This window comes from Aedes albopictus, chromosome 1 (genome assembly GCF_035046485.1).
Source record: "Aedes albopictus strain Foshan chromosome 1, AalbF5, whole genome shotgun sequence".
Lineage (NCBI taxonomy): Eukaryota > Metazoa > Arthropoda > Insecta > Diptera > Culicidae > Aedes > Aedes albopictus.
This window is the reverse complement of record NC_085136.1, coordinates 168,589,489-168,604,632: the sequence shown is the minus strand read 5'-3', so window position 1 is coordinate 168,604,632 and position 15,144 is coordinate 168,589,489. Positions and strand designations below refer to the sequence as shown.

The 15,144-nt window shown below is 35.7% G+C and overlaps 1 protein-coding gene across 6 annotated transcripts in view; it reads right to left on the bottom strand.

Moving 5' to 3' along the window:
* LOC109412137 (protein unc-13 homolog 4B) overlaps window positions 1-15,144 on the bottom strand; it is a 381,313-nt gene that overhangs the window by 141,279 nt on the left and 224,890 nt on the right. The window contains exon 1 of one of the 6 annotated variants that reach the window (XM_019685780.2): window positions 841-1,058. The exons of the other annotated variants lie outside the window; for them this stretch is intronic. Coding sequence (XP_019541325.2) covers window positions 841-1,043 — 203 coding nt within the window. The 5' untranslated portion in view covers window positions 1,044-1,058. Of the gene's footprint in view, window positions 1-840; window positions 1,059-15,144 lie in introns of those variants that run through there. 6 annotated transcript variants of the gene reach the window in all.

Genomic DNA, 15,144 nt, shown 5'->3' with positions numbered 1-15,144 from the left:
ATCGACTCTGACCACTGCACTGATGGTTGTCAAGCTGCATCCAAAACTCTGTGTCATCAACAAAGTATTGTACCGCCTCAGTACAAGCTGGAGAAACTGCAACAACCGGATGTTACCTCAGTATACGCACAAGAAGAACGCCGGGCAGGTATGCTGCAGCTGGAGGCAGAACAAGGAACGTTACACGCAGAAGCAGAAACAACTGGAGCTACTGATCGATTTTCAAAGCAACACGGAACTTTTACCAGAAGCTCAACTGCAACGGCTTCGTGCCGCCAGCCAAAACATACAGGGACAAAGGCTCTTGACAGATGTAGGTGGAACGGTGAAAGCACCACTTCGGTGAAGACCTGAATGGTGCAGAAAACGCAGCTACTGAGAATCAGGACAGCGAAAGAAATGACTACATCAGCACCGCGGATGGTCATTTCTTCCGCTACCAAGTCTCTCGCTCATTGAGGAGAGACTAGGATGCCTCCTAGGATGTCCCTCAATAATTCAAGATCAATAAGGCAGGTCCAGAAAAAAATGGCTATCTTTCTGCACTGATAGTCGGGATCTGGGAAACCGAACAGCTACCGGAAGCGTGGAGGAAGGGGTTATTTGTCCATACCCTACACTAAGGAAATGTCAATTATTGTTATTAGCATACCGGAGATTTAGAAGGAGGAACAAATAATAGGGGAATTTGGCACCACTCTAGCCAATCCAATAAGATTACGAAAACTCGATATTAAATTGATGATCACTAAGTAACTATAAAATTCTTAATAATTTAGTCACTAAATAATGTACTCCTGCACCATTGCCCCATAGTATCAGACAAACAAGTTTACAAACATTGCACTGGTAGCGGTCGATGTTCCTCCCTCACTGCCCTGACACTGAGACAAAATTTCCAGCTCCCACTGCACTATACTGGCCAGACAACGTCCATACAATGGATTCTCGGATAGCTTGCGTCCGATCCAGACGGCGTGGTCTTCCACATCACCGAACCAACCCAGAAGCGTTCGTTTGAATATCTCGTAAAGTCCGCACATTTGCTACCGAACGGCGACGACCGCGCATCCGTCTATCCGTCTCTTCGTCAATCCGCGCGCGAACAGACGAACAAAAAGCCATTCACTTTCGTACCGAGCCAACTGAAAACTGCGGGAAGCGAATGTCGGCGAGCGTGCTAGTCGGAATAGAACTATCGGTTGGCGTTTGTTCTTTGTTGGTACCTGCCTGCCTGCCTGGCAGCACACATGGGGTAATTAAAACAAAAACGACTCTCCAGAACGTGTGAACTTCCGCCCTGAATGTTATCAGTCAAATAATGGTGGCGAATGAGGGTCGAACTGGTTTGGATGAAACATACAAAAGTTCCAGAAACTGACGAATGTAAGGGCATTATTTTGTTGGCTTCGCTGCATGACGCATTGTTTTCATAACTGTAAAAAAGCAAATAGTTGATGCTTTTGGCGAAATGTGTTCAAAATCTCGACAAGAGATAAACAAAAAAATGATCTCATGCTTAGGTGAATGTCGTACACGGTAAAAATTCTGCACGCTGAATGGAAGGGAAAAATCCCTTAACTATTCAACGCCCCAATCAACATGATTGGAAATTCTTTTCCTTTTAAATCGCAATGCTGTCAGTTTTGATTAGAGAACCAAAACAAACCCACCGAAGAAATAAACTGAAAATCACTTCGATTTGCACTAATGCACAAAGCAATACAATCCAAAGGGAAAAGCTGTTGACTTGGTAATGACTGTTTTGGGCATGAAAGTAAATATAGATGACAGGTGGTAGAAAGTGTTTCGCTTCGATTCGCACCTCATCATCAGATGTGAAGTAGTGTAGTGGTAAAGCAGAAGACCGTGAATCTCAAGGTCCTGGTATTCGAATCTTGGTGTTGCGGGGTTTTTTTTTATTTTTTATTTTGAAATCAAAATATTGTCAACAATGAATTGAAGTGCACTTCCAGTAAAACTGGAGAGGAATTGGGTGTTTTTTTTTTTCAAATGATATTTAGATGATAACAAACTGTTTGGACAGTAGTGCGAATTCAAGTGCCAATCTGTTCATATCACAGTGCAGATTTTTTACCGTGTACAGAGAGCAAACACCGGAAACAATACAAATCATTTATTTGAGACACCATTAGAGTCCATCCGACTCAAATTCGAATGAAAACTATCCGAAATTAGCCACGTTCATTGCAACCTCTAGGTTGGCAAAAAAACTACAGCATATTTGTAGATACATGTCAAACTCAATTATCCCGAAACTAGAAAAAATATTCACCCGAGTTATTTGTTTTTTTTTTATGAATTTTTGGCTTTTGTTTAAGATCAGTGATTCTGCGAATAACTCTAGGAATGCCATCTGGAGGTTCCTATACGAATTCCTTCTGAGAATTACTTCAGGTTGCTTTATGAAGTAATCCACTTCAATTAATCCTGGAACTTAGTATGAAAATTCTCCAGGAACTCCTTAAGAATTCCCAGGAGAAACTTCTGGAGGATTCTTACCTCATGGAAGATAATTTTTAGAAGAAATAACTCCTGGATGATTTTCATAATAAATTTCAAAAGAAACTCCTTGAGAATTCCTAGAATGAAGTTTTGAAGATTCCTAAAAAAAAACTTCTGAAGGACTTCACAAAAAAACTCTTGAAGAATTTCAGAAGTAACTTCTGGAAAATTCATGAGAAGAATTCCTAAAAGATTCTCCAAAGGGAACTTCAAACAAATTTTGTGAGATGGATCATTAGATTTTAGATTATGAGCTTTCTTTATGATTTGGATGTAAAACTTTGGAAGATTTGATTAATATCACTAATACTATGGGTGTGACCAAACATGAATAAATATTCCATTACAATAGTTTTTTTTTAAACCCAAATTTAAGATGTTGCCAGTACATTTTATGGAAGCATCAGAAAACGAGTGTGTATTGAATCTGATGTTAAATTTTATCACATTTTTTTTTTGAACATAGGCCACTGTTTGTGCAGTTTTCTGCTAGACGCGAAAAAAGTGTTATATCAGATCACTATGGAGACGCATGGTTATGGAGGCCGTCAATAAACCACGCGGTGGCACAGTGGCGAGCCAATTAACAAATGACATTCTTGGAGGCAAATGTTCCATGAAATCTTCAGAAATTCTCATAGAGGACCCTCCAGAAATTTCACCAAGAATTCTTCTAGAAAATGCGTAAGATGCTTAAGAAACTCCTCCATGAATAATTTAAGAAATTTCTCCGGGAATTCTTCAGAGTGCCATCGAAGGATTCAAAACATACTAACAGCGTTTTAACATTTTCTAAAATGAAGAATCCAGAATTGTTTCACAAATTTCTCCAAGAATTTTTAAACAAATCTGAATGCTGCTTTAGATTTTTTTTAGAGATTCCTTAAGTTTCTCCATAAATTTTCAAAATAATTTCTATGGAGAACCTGTTGAGATGCTTTATTTTTTTATTAGAAATTTCATAAATTAGTTCCATTTTCAACCCCCACCCGACATGGCACACTTTTTGCATAGGACCTCCTCTGAAATTATCACACTTTTCGGAACACATCCCACCTCAAAGCGTGGCGTAAGTTATGGACGTTTCTCCCTCAGAAATAACTTATATTTACATAGTAATCCCGGTGTTCTTTCAGGTATTCCTCAGGGCTTCAGGGCTTCTTCTATAAAGTTCTTCGTGTAGTGTCTCCATAAAAATCTCTAGAAGTTTTTCCATGATTTTGTTTAGTGATTCCAGTAGATATTCTTTCAGTAATTTCTGCGAAAATATATATAGAGATTCCTTCTTGAGTTCCTACGAGTATTCGTCCATGTGTTTTACCAGGAATTCCTCCTGAAATTCTTCCAAGGATGCCATTAGCAATTTTTGCACTGTTTCTTAAAAAAGTGTAGAAATATTTTCAGTACCACTTCATAGAAAGTTTTTTCATATATTCCTTTGAAAATATCTTCACCCTTACAAAAGTGAAAGTATTTCTCCAGGCATTCTATTAGGAGTTCATTTAAAAATGTGATCATGAATTCCTTTAGAAATTCTTTCAGAACATCCTCCATGGTTTTTGGTAAAAGATTTCTCTTGGAGTTTTTCTAAATATTTATTAATAAATCTTTGTAAGAATTCCACCAAGGGTTAATAAGGGAGAGTTTCCAGATTTTTTTAGTAATTCTTTCTAGAATTATTCCCCACAAAATTCCATAGGATTCATTCACATAATCCTGCACAGATTCGCTCACGAATATCTCCAGGAAATTCTTTAGGAATTAGATATACAATTCATTCAAAAATTCTCCCAAGAATTCTTTTGGAAATTTCTCCATGGATTCCATCTAAAACTTAATAAGGAATTTCTTCTGAAATATCACTTAAGACTTCTTTAGTAATTTAATGATTTTTCATGAATGTCAGTAAGAGATTACCCTAAACATATTGCCACGGATTTTTTTGGTTTTCAGAATTTTTAGGGGGCATCCATTTAGTGCGTCACGCTAATTTTGAGAGTTTTAGACTCCCTCCCTCCTTCGTACGGGTTTTTCGTACACCTAATACATTGCTTGTCACACTTTCCGAAATCCCCCCCCCCCCCCCCTATGAGCGTAACGTACTTTATGGATGCCCCCTAAGGAATTTTCATCGATTCCTTCGGGAATTGTTCTCAGGGCTCTCCAGGAATCCCGGATAGAAAAGGTCGTCAGGGGTAACCGAAGAAATGCCTCACGGTGTCAAAATCTCAATTATTATCGAACTTTCATGTACCCTCGAATTTTTCTTCGAAAATGACTAATATTTGGACTATATGTTCATAATCGGGAAACTAGAAAATATTTCATTGGCGAACATTTTTCCATACATTTTGTATGGGACGTATTTTAGGCTAAAACAGTATTTATTGAATTTTAGTTTGGCAAATAGCCAAAAACTCAGCTAGATCAAAATTTCCCCGATGGAATATTTTCAAATTTTCCATTCATACTATTTGACCAAAATTCTGACATTCCATGAAGAAAAATTCGAGGTACATGAAAGTTCGATAATAATCGAACCGTGTGCCTAGAAATTTTCTTTTAGAAATTCCTTTTGCAGTTATTTCAGAAATATTTCCTGTAATTCCTCCAAAGATTTCTTCTGGATTTTTTCGAGATATCCCTCCACAGATATTTACAGAAGTTTTTTTTAAATATTACATAAAATATGTTGGAGTTGTTCTTCGAGAGTTAGCTGAAAGAATTTCTACATAAATGTTTTAACATTTTCTGACGAGATTTAATTTCATTGAAACAATTTCAGAAACAACCGTTAGAGGAGCTCCTGGAGAAGTCTGTGGGGAATACCTGGAGGAACTCCAGAGATTCGCCACAAAAGTTTAGTTAATTGGACGCTGTGGCTCAATTTCTCCAACAAAGGGGTAGAAAAAAACTCCTGAGATGGCTTTGAAGGATTTTCTAGAAGAATTTTATGAGAAATTTAAAAAAAAAAAAATGTGGAAAAAATCCTTAAGAAGTTTCTGAGCAAATCCCTGAAAACATTTCTGAAGGACATCCTTGAGGAATTTCAGAATTAAATCATGAAGAAGTTTCTGATGGAATCCATAAAAAAATCTTCGGGAATCCGTGCAGGAATTGCAGACAAAGGTACTTGAGAAATTCTTCAATAATACTTCTAATGAATTTTGAAGAATGGTTTGGAATGAACCCTAGAAGAATTCCAGGAAATAGTTCTGGTTTCTTGTAAGAATTTCTTGCGCGATGTCTGAATGGTCTTAGTGGATAAAATTCTCTGATACAAGTTCCCAGAAGGAACTTATGAAGAATTCTTAAAGGAATCGCCAAAAGAAATAAAAAAAATGATTTTTTTTTCACGGAATCTCTAAAGCAATGCCTGGAAAACTTGAGAATGCTGTGCAGTAGTTGCAAGAAAAATTTCTTGAGATATTCCTGGAGAAACGTCAAGAAGTTACTTCTGGAAAATTCGTGAGAAGAATTCCTTAAAGATTCTCCAAAGGGAACTTCAAATAAATTTTATGAGATGGATCATTAGATTTTAGATTATGAGCTTTCTTTATGATTTGGATGTAAAACTTTGGAAGATTTGATTAATATCACTAATACTATGGGTGTGACCAAACATGAATAAATATTCCATTTCAATAGTTTTTTTAAAACCCAAATTTAAGATGTTGCCAGTACATTTTATGGAAGCATCAGAAAACGAGTGTGTATTGAATCTGATGTTAAATTTTATCACATTTTTTTTTGAACATAGGCCACTGTTTGTGCAGTTTTCTGCTAGACGCGAAAAAAGTGTTATATCAGATCACTATGGAGACGCATGGTTATGGAGGCCGTCAATAAACCACGCGGTGGCACAGTGGCGAGCCTCCTTAAATACAAAGGTCAGACAAACCCCTGAAATGTTAACCTCACTTGTTAAATGGCTAAAATTCACAGGTTATGATGTTTGTAGTAGACGTGCGCGCCGAAGTAGTTTTCATCGGCAGCGGCGGTTATAGTAATTTGAGACAATGGCGGCGGTGACGCCGGCGCCACGCCGTGGGCCCTATTCGGCGGCGGCGTAATCGGCGTGAAGTGCTATTTCTAGTCATTAAAAAACATCAATACAGAATATTTTGTTTCCTAACCAGAATTGTTCTAAGAATAGTCTCAAATGAGTTTTAGGATCAGTGCTGTCTTGGTAAAATTAGAGCTGGCTACTCAAGGATTTCAAATTTAAGCACTACACATACCGGTCGGTACGCCCCTAAGGAAATTACTTTAATATAGAACCTTATTCACATTATTTGGCTGATTTTGCCTAATCAGAATGATGATTCTTAACAATAAAATTTCTTCGATTCCATGAAAAATTTAGATGTTATTGCAGGACTGCATTATGAAATTTTTGTTGGAGTTCTGTTAGGATTCTTTTTAGGAATTCCTCTAGGGATGCTTTCATGCGTTTGTTCAGGAATTCCTCCAGAAAATTCTCAAAAGATTCTTCTGGATGTTCCTCCAGGGGGCTTCCTAGAAGATCCTCAGATATTCCTTCACGGGTAGGATCGTGAACTTCTCTATAGATTAATAGACACCTTCCTTTAGGGATTCTTTCGGATTTTTTTTTTCCGGTGACCCTTAAAAAATACCTTCAGGGATTCTTTCAGGAGTTTCTTTAAAAATCAATTCGTGATTTATTTCTTGACGTTTCTCCAGGAATATCTCAAGAAATTTTTCTTGCAACTACTGCACAGCATTCTCAAGTTTTCCAGGCATTGCTTTAGAGATTCCGTGAAAAAAAAAATCATTTTTTTTATTTCTTTTGGCGATTCCTTTAAGAATTCTTCATAAGTTCCTTCTGGGAACTTGTATCAGAGAATTTTATCCACTAAGACCATTCAGACATCGCGCAAGAAATTCTTACAAGAAACCAGAACTATTTCCTGGAATTCTTCTAGGGTTCATTCCAAACCATTCTTCAAAATTCATTAGAAGTATTATTGAAGAATTTCTCAAGTACCTTTGTCTGCAATTCCTGCACGGATTCCCGAAGATTTTTTTTATGGATTCCATCAGAAACTTCTTCATGATTTAATTCTGAAATTCCTCAAGGATGTCCTTCAGAAATGTTTTCAGGGATTTGCTCAGAAACTTCTTAAGGATTTTTTCCACATTTTTTTTTTTAAATTTCTCATAAAATTCTTCTAGAAATTCCTTCAAAGCCATCTCAGGAGTTTTTTTCTACCCCTTTGTTGGAGAAATTGAGCCACAGCGTCCAATTAACTAAACTTTTGTGGCGAATCTCTGGAGTTCCTCCAGGTATTCCCCACAGACTTCTCCAGGAGCTCCTCTAACGATTGTTTCTGAAATTGTTTCAATGAAATTAAATCTCGTCAGAAAATGTTAAAACATTTATGTAGAAATTCCTTCAGCTAACTCTCGAAGAACAACTCCAACATATTTTATGTAATATTTAAAAAAAACTTCTGTAAATATCTGTGGAGGGATATCTCGAAAAAATCCAGAAGAAATCTTTGGAGGAATTACAGGAAATATTTCTGAAATAACTGCAAAAGGAATTTCTAAAAGAAAATTTCTAGGCACACGGTGTTAAAACTTCGATTATTATCGAACTTTCATGTACCTCGAATTTTTCTTCATGGAATGTCAGAATTTTGGTCAAATAGTATGAATGGAAAATTTGAAAATATTCCATCGGGGAAATTTTGATCTAGCTGAGTTTTTGGCTATTTGCCAAACTAAAATTCAATAAATACTGTTTTAGCCTAAAATACGTCCCATACAAAATGTATGGAAAAATGTTCGCCAATGAAATATTTTCTAGTTTCCCGATTATGAACATATAGTCCAAATATTAGTCATTTTCGAAGAAAAATTCGAGGGTACATGAAAGTTCGATAATAATTGAGATTTTGACACCGTGAGGCATTTCTTCGGTTACCCCTGACGACCTTTTCTATCCGGGATTCCTGGAGAGCCCTGAGAACAATTCCCGAAGGAATCGATGAAAATTCCTTAGGGGGCATCCATAAAGTACGTTACGCTCATAGGGGGGGGGGGGATTTCGGAAAGTGTGACAAGCAATGTATTAGGTGTACGAAAAACCCGTACGAAGGAGGGAGGGAGTCTAAAACTCTCAAAATTAGCGTGACGCACTAAATGGATGCCCCCTAAAAATTCTGAAAACCAAAAAAATCCGTGGCAATATGTTTAGGGTAATCTCTTACTGACATTCATGAAAAATCATTAAATTACTAAAGAAGTCTTAAGTGATATTTCAGAAGAAATTCCTTATTAAGTTTTAGATGGAATCCATGGAGAAATTTCCAAAAGAATTCTTGGGAGAATTTTTGAATGAATTGTATATCTAATTCCTAAAGAATTTCCTGGAGATATTCGTGAGCGAATCTGTGCAGGATTATGTGAATGAATCCTATGGAATTTTGTGGGGAATAATTCTAGAAAGAATTACTAAAAAAATCTGGAAACTCTCCCTTATTAACCCTTGGTGGAATTCTTACAAAGATTTATTAATAAATATTTAGAAAAACTCCAAGAGAAATCTTTTACCAAAAACCATGGAGGATGTTCTGAAAGAATTTCTAAAGGAATTCATGATCACATTTTTAAATGAACTCCTAATAGAATGCCTGGAGAAATACTTTCACTTTTGTAAGGGTGAAGATATTTTCAAAGGAATATATGAAAAAACTTTCTATGAAGTGGTACTGAAAATATTTCTACACTTTTTTAAGAAACAGTGCAAAAATTGCTAATGGCATCCTTGGAAGAATTTCAGGAGGAATTCCTGGTAAAACACATGGACGAATACTCGTAGGAACTCAAGAAGGAATCTCTATATATATTTTCGCAGAAATTACTGAAAGAATATCTACTGGAATCACTAAACAAAATCATGGAAAAACTTCTAGAGATTTTTATGGAGACACTACACGAAGAACTTTATAGAAGAAGCCCTGAAGCCCTGAGGAATACCTGAAAGAACACCGGGATTACTATGTAAATATAAGTTATTTCTGAGGGAGAAACGTCCATAACTTACGCCACGCTTTGAGGTGGGATGTGTTCCGAAAAGTGTGATAATTTCAGAGGAGGTCCTATGCAAAAAGTGTGCCATGTCGGGTGGGGGTTGAAAATGGAACTAATTTATGAAATTTCTAATAAAAAAATAAAGCATCTCAACAGGTTCTCCATAGAAATTATTTTGAAAATTTATGGAGAAACTTAAGGAATCTCTAAAAAAAATCTAAAGCAGCATTCAGATTTGTTTAAAAATTCTTGGAGAAATTTGTGAAACAATTCTGGATTCTTCATTTTAGAAAATGTTAAAACGCTGTTAGTATGTTTTGAATCCTTCGATGGCACTCTGAAGAATTCCCGGAGAAATTTCTTAAATTATTCATGGAGGAGTTTCTTAAGCATCTTACGCATTTTCTAGAAGAATTCTTGGTGAAATTTCTGGAGGGTCCTCTATGAGAATTTCTGAAGATTTCATGGAACATTTGCCTCCAAGAATGTCATTTGTTAATTGGCTTCTTTAGCGGTGTTGAGATAATTTCATATTCTGAATCTGTATGCCAAACTGAGCAGAAATCCAAATTTTCATGAATTTTGGTGCCCGGGAACCTATTTTAAAATCGATTTGAAGTTTGTATGGGAGCGATTTGATGAATCACCTCTCGTCGGGTTTTGTACTGGGCGTAGCTGTCAAGCAGTTGCCCAGCTGTCAAAAGGTGATTTGGAAAAATCTCTTTAAAATTGATTTTTGATATCAAAATAAAATTCTAAAAATCTGAAAAAATCATAGTGGCTCAGAAAAATTCGATGAGTTTTTATTTTTACACGAAAGAACACCTTTTCTTTCGTGTAAAAATAAAAACTCATCGTATTTTTCTAAATTTAAAAACCCAATTGCCAAAAAATCTTCCAAGAGATATACAAAGATTATGTCAGAGAATGTGTTTGTAGACCTAATGAGAATACAGTGGCGTTTCGGTTTGATCACTAGTCGTTTTAATCACTACTCACTCAATTTCACGGTTTTCATTTCGATTTTATCACGATTTTCATTTCGTTTTTATCACACTAGTTCTGAAAAATTCCGAAATCAATATAAAATCAATATAACATTACCAAGTCCACTAAAACAGTTACAAAATGTGAACTACGGTTCATATCTTTTGCAGTTGATCGATTTCGAATAAAAAAATGCATTTGTTTCTCGTTTCGCCAAATTCACGGTTTCGTTTATTTCACGGTAAAATTTTTTTTGATCGTGATTAAATCGAAAAACCACTGAAATCGAAAAACCAAAACTTGTGTTGAGGGAGGGAGGATCTTTAAAGTATTGCTGTAAGAAATCATAAAATGAAATCACAAGGAAAAATACAAAAGATTCACAAGAAGAACTTTAAAATGCTTCCAGTTTCGCCTTAAGGCGTAACTGGATCCATTTCCTCATTTTTTGGTTTTTGATTTGTTATTAAATAACGAAGCAATATTTTCAAAATCGGTTTTCGTGCTTATGTAGAGTATGTATCAAGGTATCTCCTGGTTTTTGTTGTTGTTGGTGAAAATGCTTTCCGTTTTTGCAGAAACCATTTTTTTGTGAAATTTTAATTAAAAATGGTTTCTACAAAAACGAAAAACATTTTCACCACCAAAAAAATTCAGGAGATACCTTGATACATACTCTAGATTAGCACGAAACCCGATTTTGAAAATATTGCTTTGTTATTTAATAACAAATCAAAAACCAAAAAAATGAGGAAATGGATCCAGTTTTGCCAAGTCGCTGATTTCACGTTTCTTTGCAATTTTTCTCATTGAGCGCACATAATTCCTCCAAATCTTCTTTTTGGTGGCAGCGATAGCCTTCGTAATCCATGCTAACCTTGGACGACCAGTGGACACCTTCGGGAATAGTTGCCCTTGCTTTTTTCGGTCTAAGACCGTTTTACTGGCCCGCTCCTGAAATGTACATATGTATTTTTTAACATTAACGCGTGGACAAATCACGACTATCGCTGCCACCTCTTCATGGTGCAAATATTAAACTTAAGAAATCGGTTTTTTTTTTACCCGCAGCCTACTATAATAAGAGCTAGAGCTTACGTACATGCAAAAAAAGACATTGATGCCGTTTTTCTTTTTGATCCAGTTCCAACCTGGGTAGGAACACGGTGTACAATATTTAGAAGGTGATACCTTCCGGAAATCTGATAGTTTTTTGATGACGTAATTCAAATCGTTCATAGGCGTTTCCACAATGATCTAGTACTCCTCACCAATTTGATCAACGTAAAACGATAAGAACGACGTCACATGTTTACATCCAAAAATTATGTTTACATAGATTACTAGCCTGCCTTGTGATATTTATGCCGTGGGTAGGAACTGGATAAGATCACAGTTTCCCAACCCTAACCCGACTTCGGTTTCGCTTATACTAAAGTTTGTTTGACGTTGTTTGTTTAGACATTATACACACACGCCAATCCAGTTCCAACCCAGGTTAAAAGAGAAAAACGGCATGAGTGTGCAGGTGATATGGGAACCTTATTTGTACGATGGTGCAAACATTATCACGCATACGGTAGCTATTAGAGTGGGTCAACGTTGTATGGAGAAAATTTAAATTTAGTCGCATCAACCCGGAGCATTTTCAATCTATATTAGCGTCCACAACAACTGTGCAAAATTTGGAAGCGATTGGTTGCATGCCCGTGTTCCGCATTGCGATTGAATTTTCTGTGGAATTTAGTATGGGAAAACGTACTTTTTGCATTTTACTCATATGTTGAATTATTTTGTGCAATGCCATGTAACTAATGACGTTGAAGTATGTATAGCCTAAAATATGCCGAAAAACTTTGCCGAAGACCGCAAAGTGATTCGACGCTTTGAAAAGAGTTATTCGCTTGGTAACTTAGGCCAAAAATTTAGATTTTATTATTGATGTTATTCCTTTACATGTTAAATGTTAAGCACCACAGGGTAATCTGGATATTATATAGCTTTTTCTCAAGTAGCGGATCACTTTGCGATCTTCGGTAAAGATTTTCGGCATATTCTTGGCTATACTTTAACGTCATTAGTTGGATCGTTTTAGGAATACATGCACGCTGCCAATATGTAGCGTACCACTGGAAGTATTTATTATTTGTTTCATGAACGTGGTTTTGTCTATACCTACTTATTCATTGCTTCCATTTTTTTTAATGATCAAAGTTATACCTATGTAAACATCAAATTGCGAGTGTATGGCATTAAGGAAGCGTGGCGCAATGATTTTGATTACAAAAAACTGTATTTTTCGAAAGATATTGTTTTGCCTTAAAAATACACATTACACTTAAAATATTTTTTGACACAACATAAGCAAATTAATAAGTAACTTGATGATTTTGTGGCTATATCGGTCTCTTTCTACTCATAAATATAAGGGAGTAGAGATCAAAGTGGATAATGAAATGATAGATATGATAGAATTCGCAAGGTAGCGAACAAGTGTGAAATTTTTTTTTATAGAAGGTGAAATTAGGCAAGTAGGCCATGTATTGAACGAATACATCGAATGCATGAAACTTCTGCCGTGCGACCTGTGCTTTTAAACAGATCGGCTTGGTTGGTAGTTCATACCACCTTACCAAGACTGGCAAAAGTTTCAGGCGCCCGACTGCCTAATGTATTGTTCTGTTTTCATCACAAATTCTATCGATCGGTAGCTTTTTCGGAATTCGCACTCCGTTCATAGAGGTATGTCTATATCGCGGCGTGTTCTTCCTATTAGCTTTTTCGATCTTATAGGATAGAACACTTTTCTTTTTGAGCCAAACTTTTCATATCATGTACTGATTTATCGACCGTATTCTATAATTAACTTGATGATTTTGTGGCTATATCGGTCTCTTTCTACTCATAAGTATAAGGGAGTAGAGATCAAAGTGGATAATGAAATGATAGATATGATATAATTCGCTAGGTAGCGAACAAGTGTGAATTTTTTTTTTTATAGAAGGTGAAATTAGGCAAGTAGGCCATGTATTGAACGAATACATCGAATGCATGAAACTTCTGCCGTGCGACCTTTAAAATGCTTTAAAGTATTCTGTTTGCCGTTTTAATGTTGAATAATTTAAGCTGTGAATGTGTTGTACGGTTTTATTGAGGTACTAGCTGTCCTGGCAAACTTCGCTGGCCAAGATGTGGTGGTTTGACCACTGTTGAAGTCATTGCTGCACTGCACTCTAGAATGGTTTCATTTCGATCGTGTTGATTTATATCCAGGCTCATGAAAAAACAGTACTTCATCAATTTTCTTACTTTTTAAGTTGATTTTCGTAACTTTTTATACATATAAACACAGCCACCGTGGATACGAATCGAATCGTGCAAGAGTCATGCCAATCGGTTCATCCGTTCGTTAGTTTTGTTGTCTCAAAGGAACTTCAAACTCATTTATATATATATAGATAGATGATAGATAATTATTTAGTAAACAAACACCTGTGGACCTGTGTTATTACGCTTTTTATGTTATTTTCATTATTATGAAGAATATGTCAAGCATACTTCAGTGGGCCGATCACTTGGCATGTTGACAATTGATCATGGAAATAAGAGTTTATAGGTTAACAGGTTATACTTAATATCCTTATTAATGAGATTCAACATACTGGATGTAGCTGTGGAGCATAACTGGAAAATTGTAATGCTTTGATTTAAGCAGAAAGTCAAGCAAGGATGGGGACACAATCATCAACAATCAACAGACATGTATTTAGAACTTCTAGGTTGTAGTTTTATCTAAAAGTAATTCAAATAATCCAAGTATCTCATATAAATATATATAACATGAGAGTGCTTGAAGATAACATCGCCACATTGTACAATGCAAATTATAGACTGTTTCAGAAATTATAAATACACTTTGTTTATTAAATGAAATGAACTGTTCTATTGATTTTCACCAACTTCTTTCAGAGTATAGCATATTGTACTCCATATTTTTATATTTCCTTTCAATTGTCTTGATATTTTAAAGAACAGTCGAGTTCTTTAAAAAATAACTTAGTTTTTCTAATTTGCATTTGCACAATAGTTATTTATGTAACGAGTTGCAAAAAGTTGATTTTTTCAGCACGAGTCGTACATTTATCCAACGAGGCTTGCCGAGTTGGATAAATACGAAAAGTGCTGAAAAATCGAGTTTTGCAACGAGTTTCATACAAAATTTTATGCAATGATTTTTCATAATGCAACTCATTTGAGTTGCATAATGTTCATAATGCAACTCAAATGAGTTGCATTATGAACATTATACAACTATGTTTCATTATGCAACTCATTCCAGTTGCATAATGAACTGGTACGAAAAAGTAGGTAATTATGATACTAAAATGGGTAGTATTAAATAGAAATTATGATACATACTGAATTGCATAAAGATGTTTTTTAATGATTTCAACATTATTTATCACTAAATACCAGAAATTATCTAAATTTTTATCACATTTGCTTTCTCAACAAGTTGTCTAAGGAATGCCTTGATCAAAATTTGGGAAAAATCGATAAAGCCATTTCCAC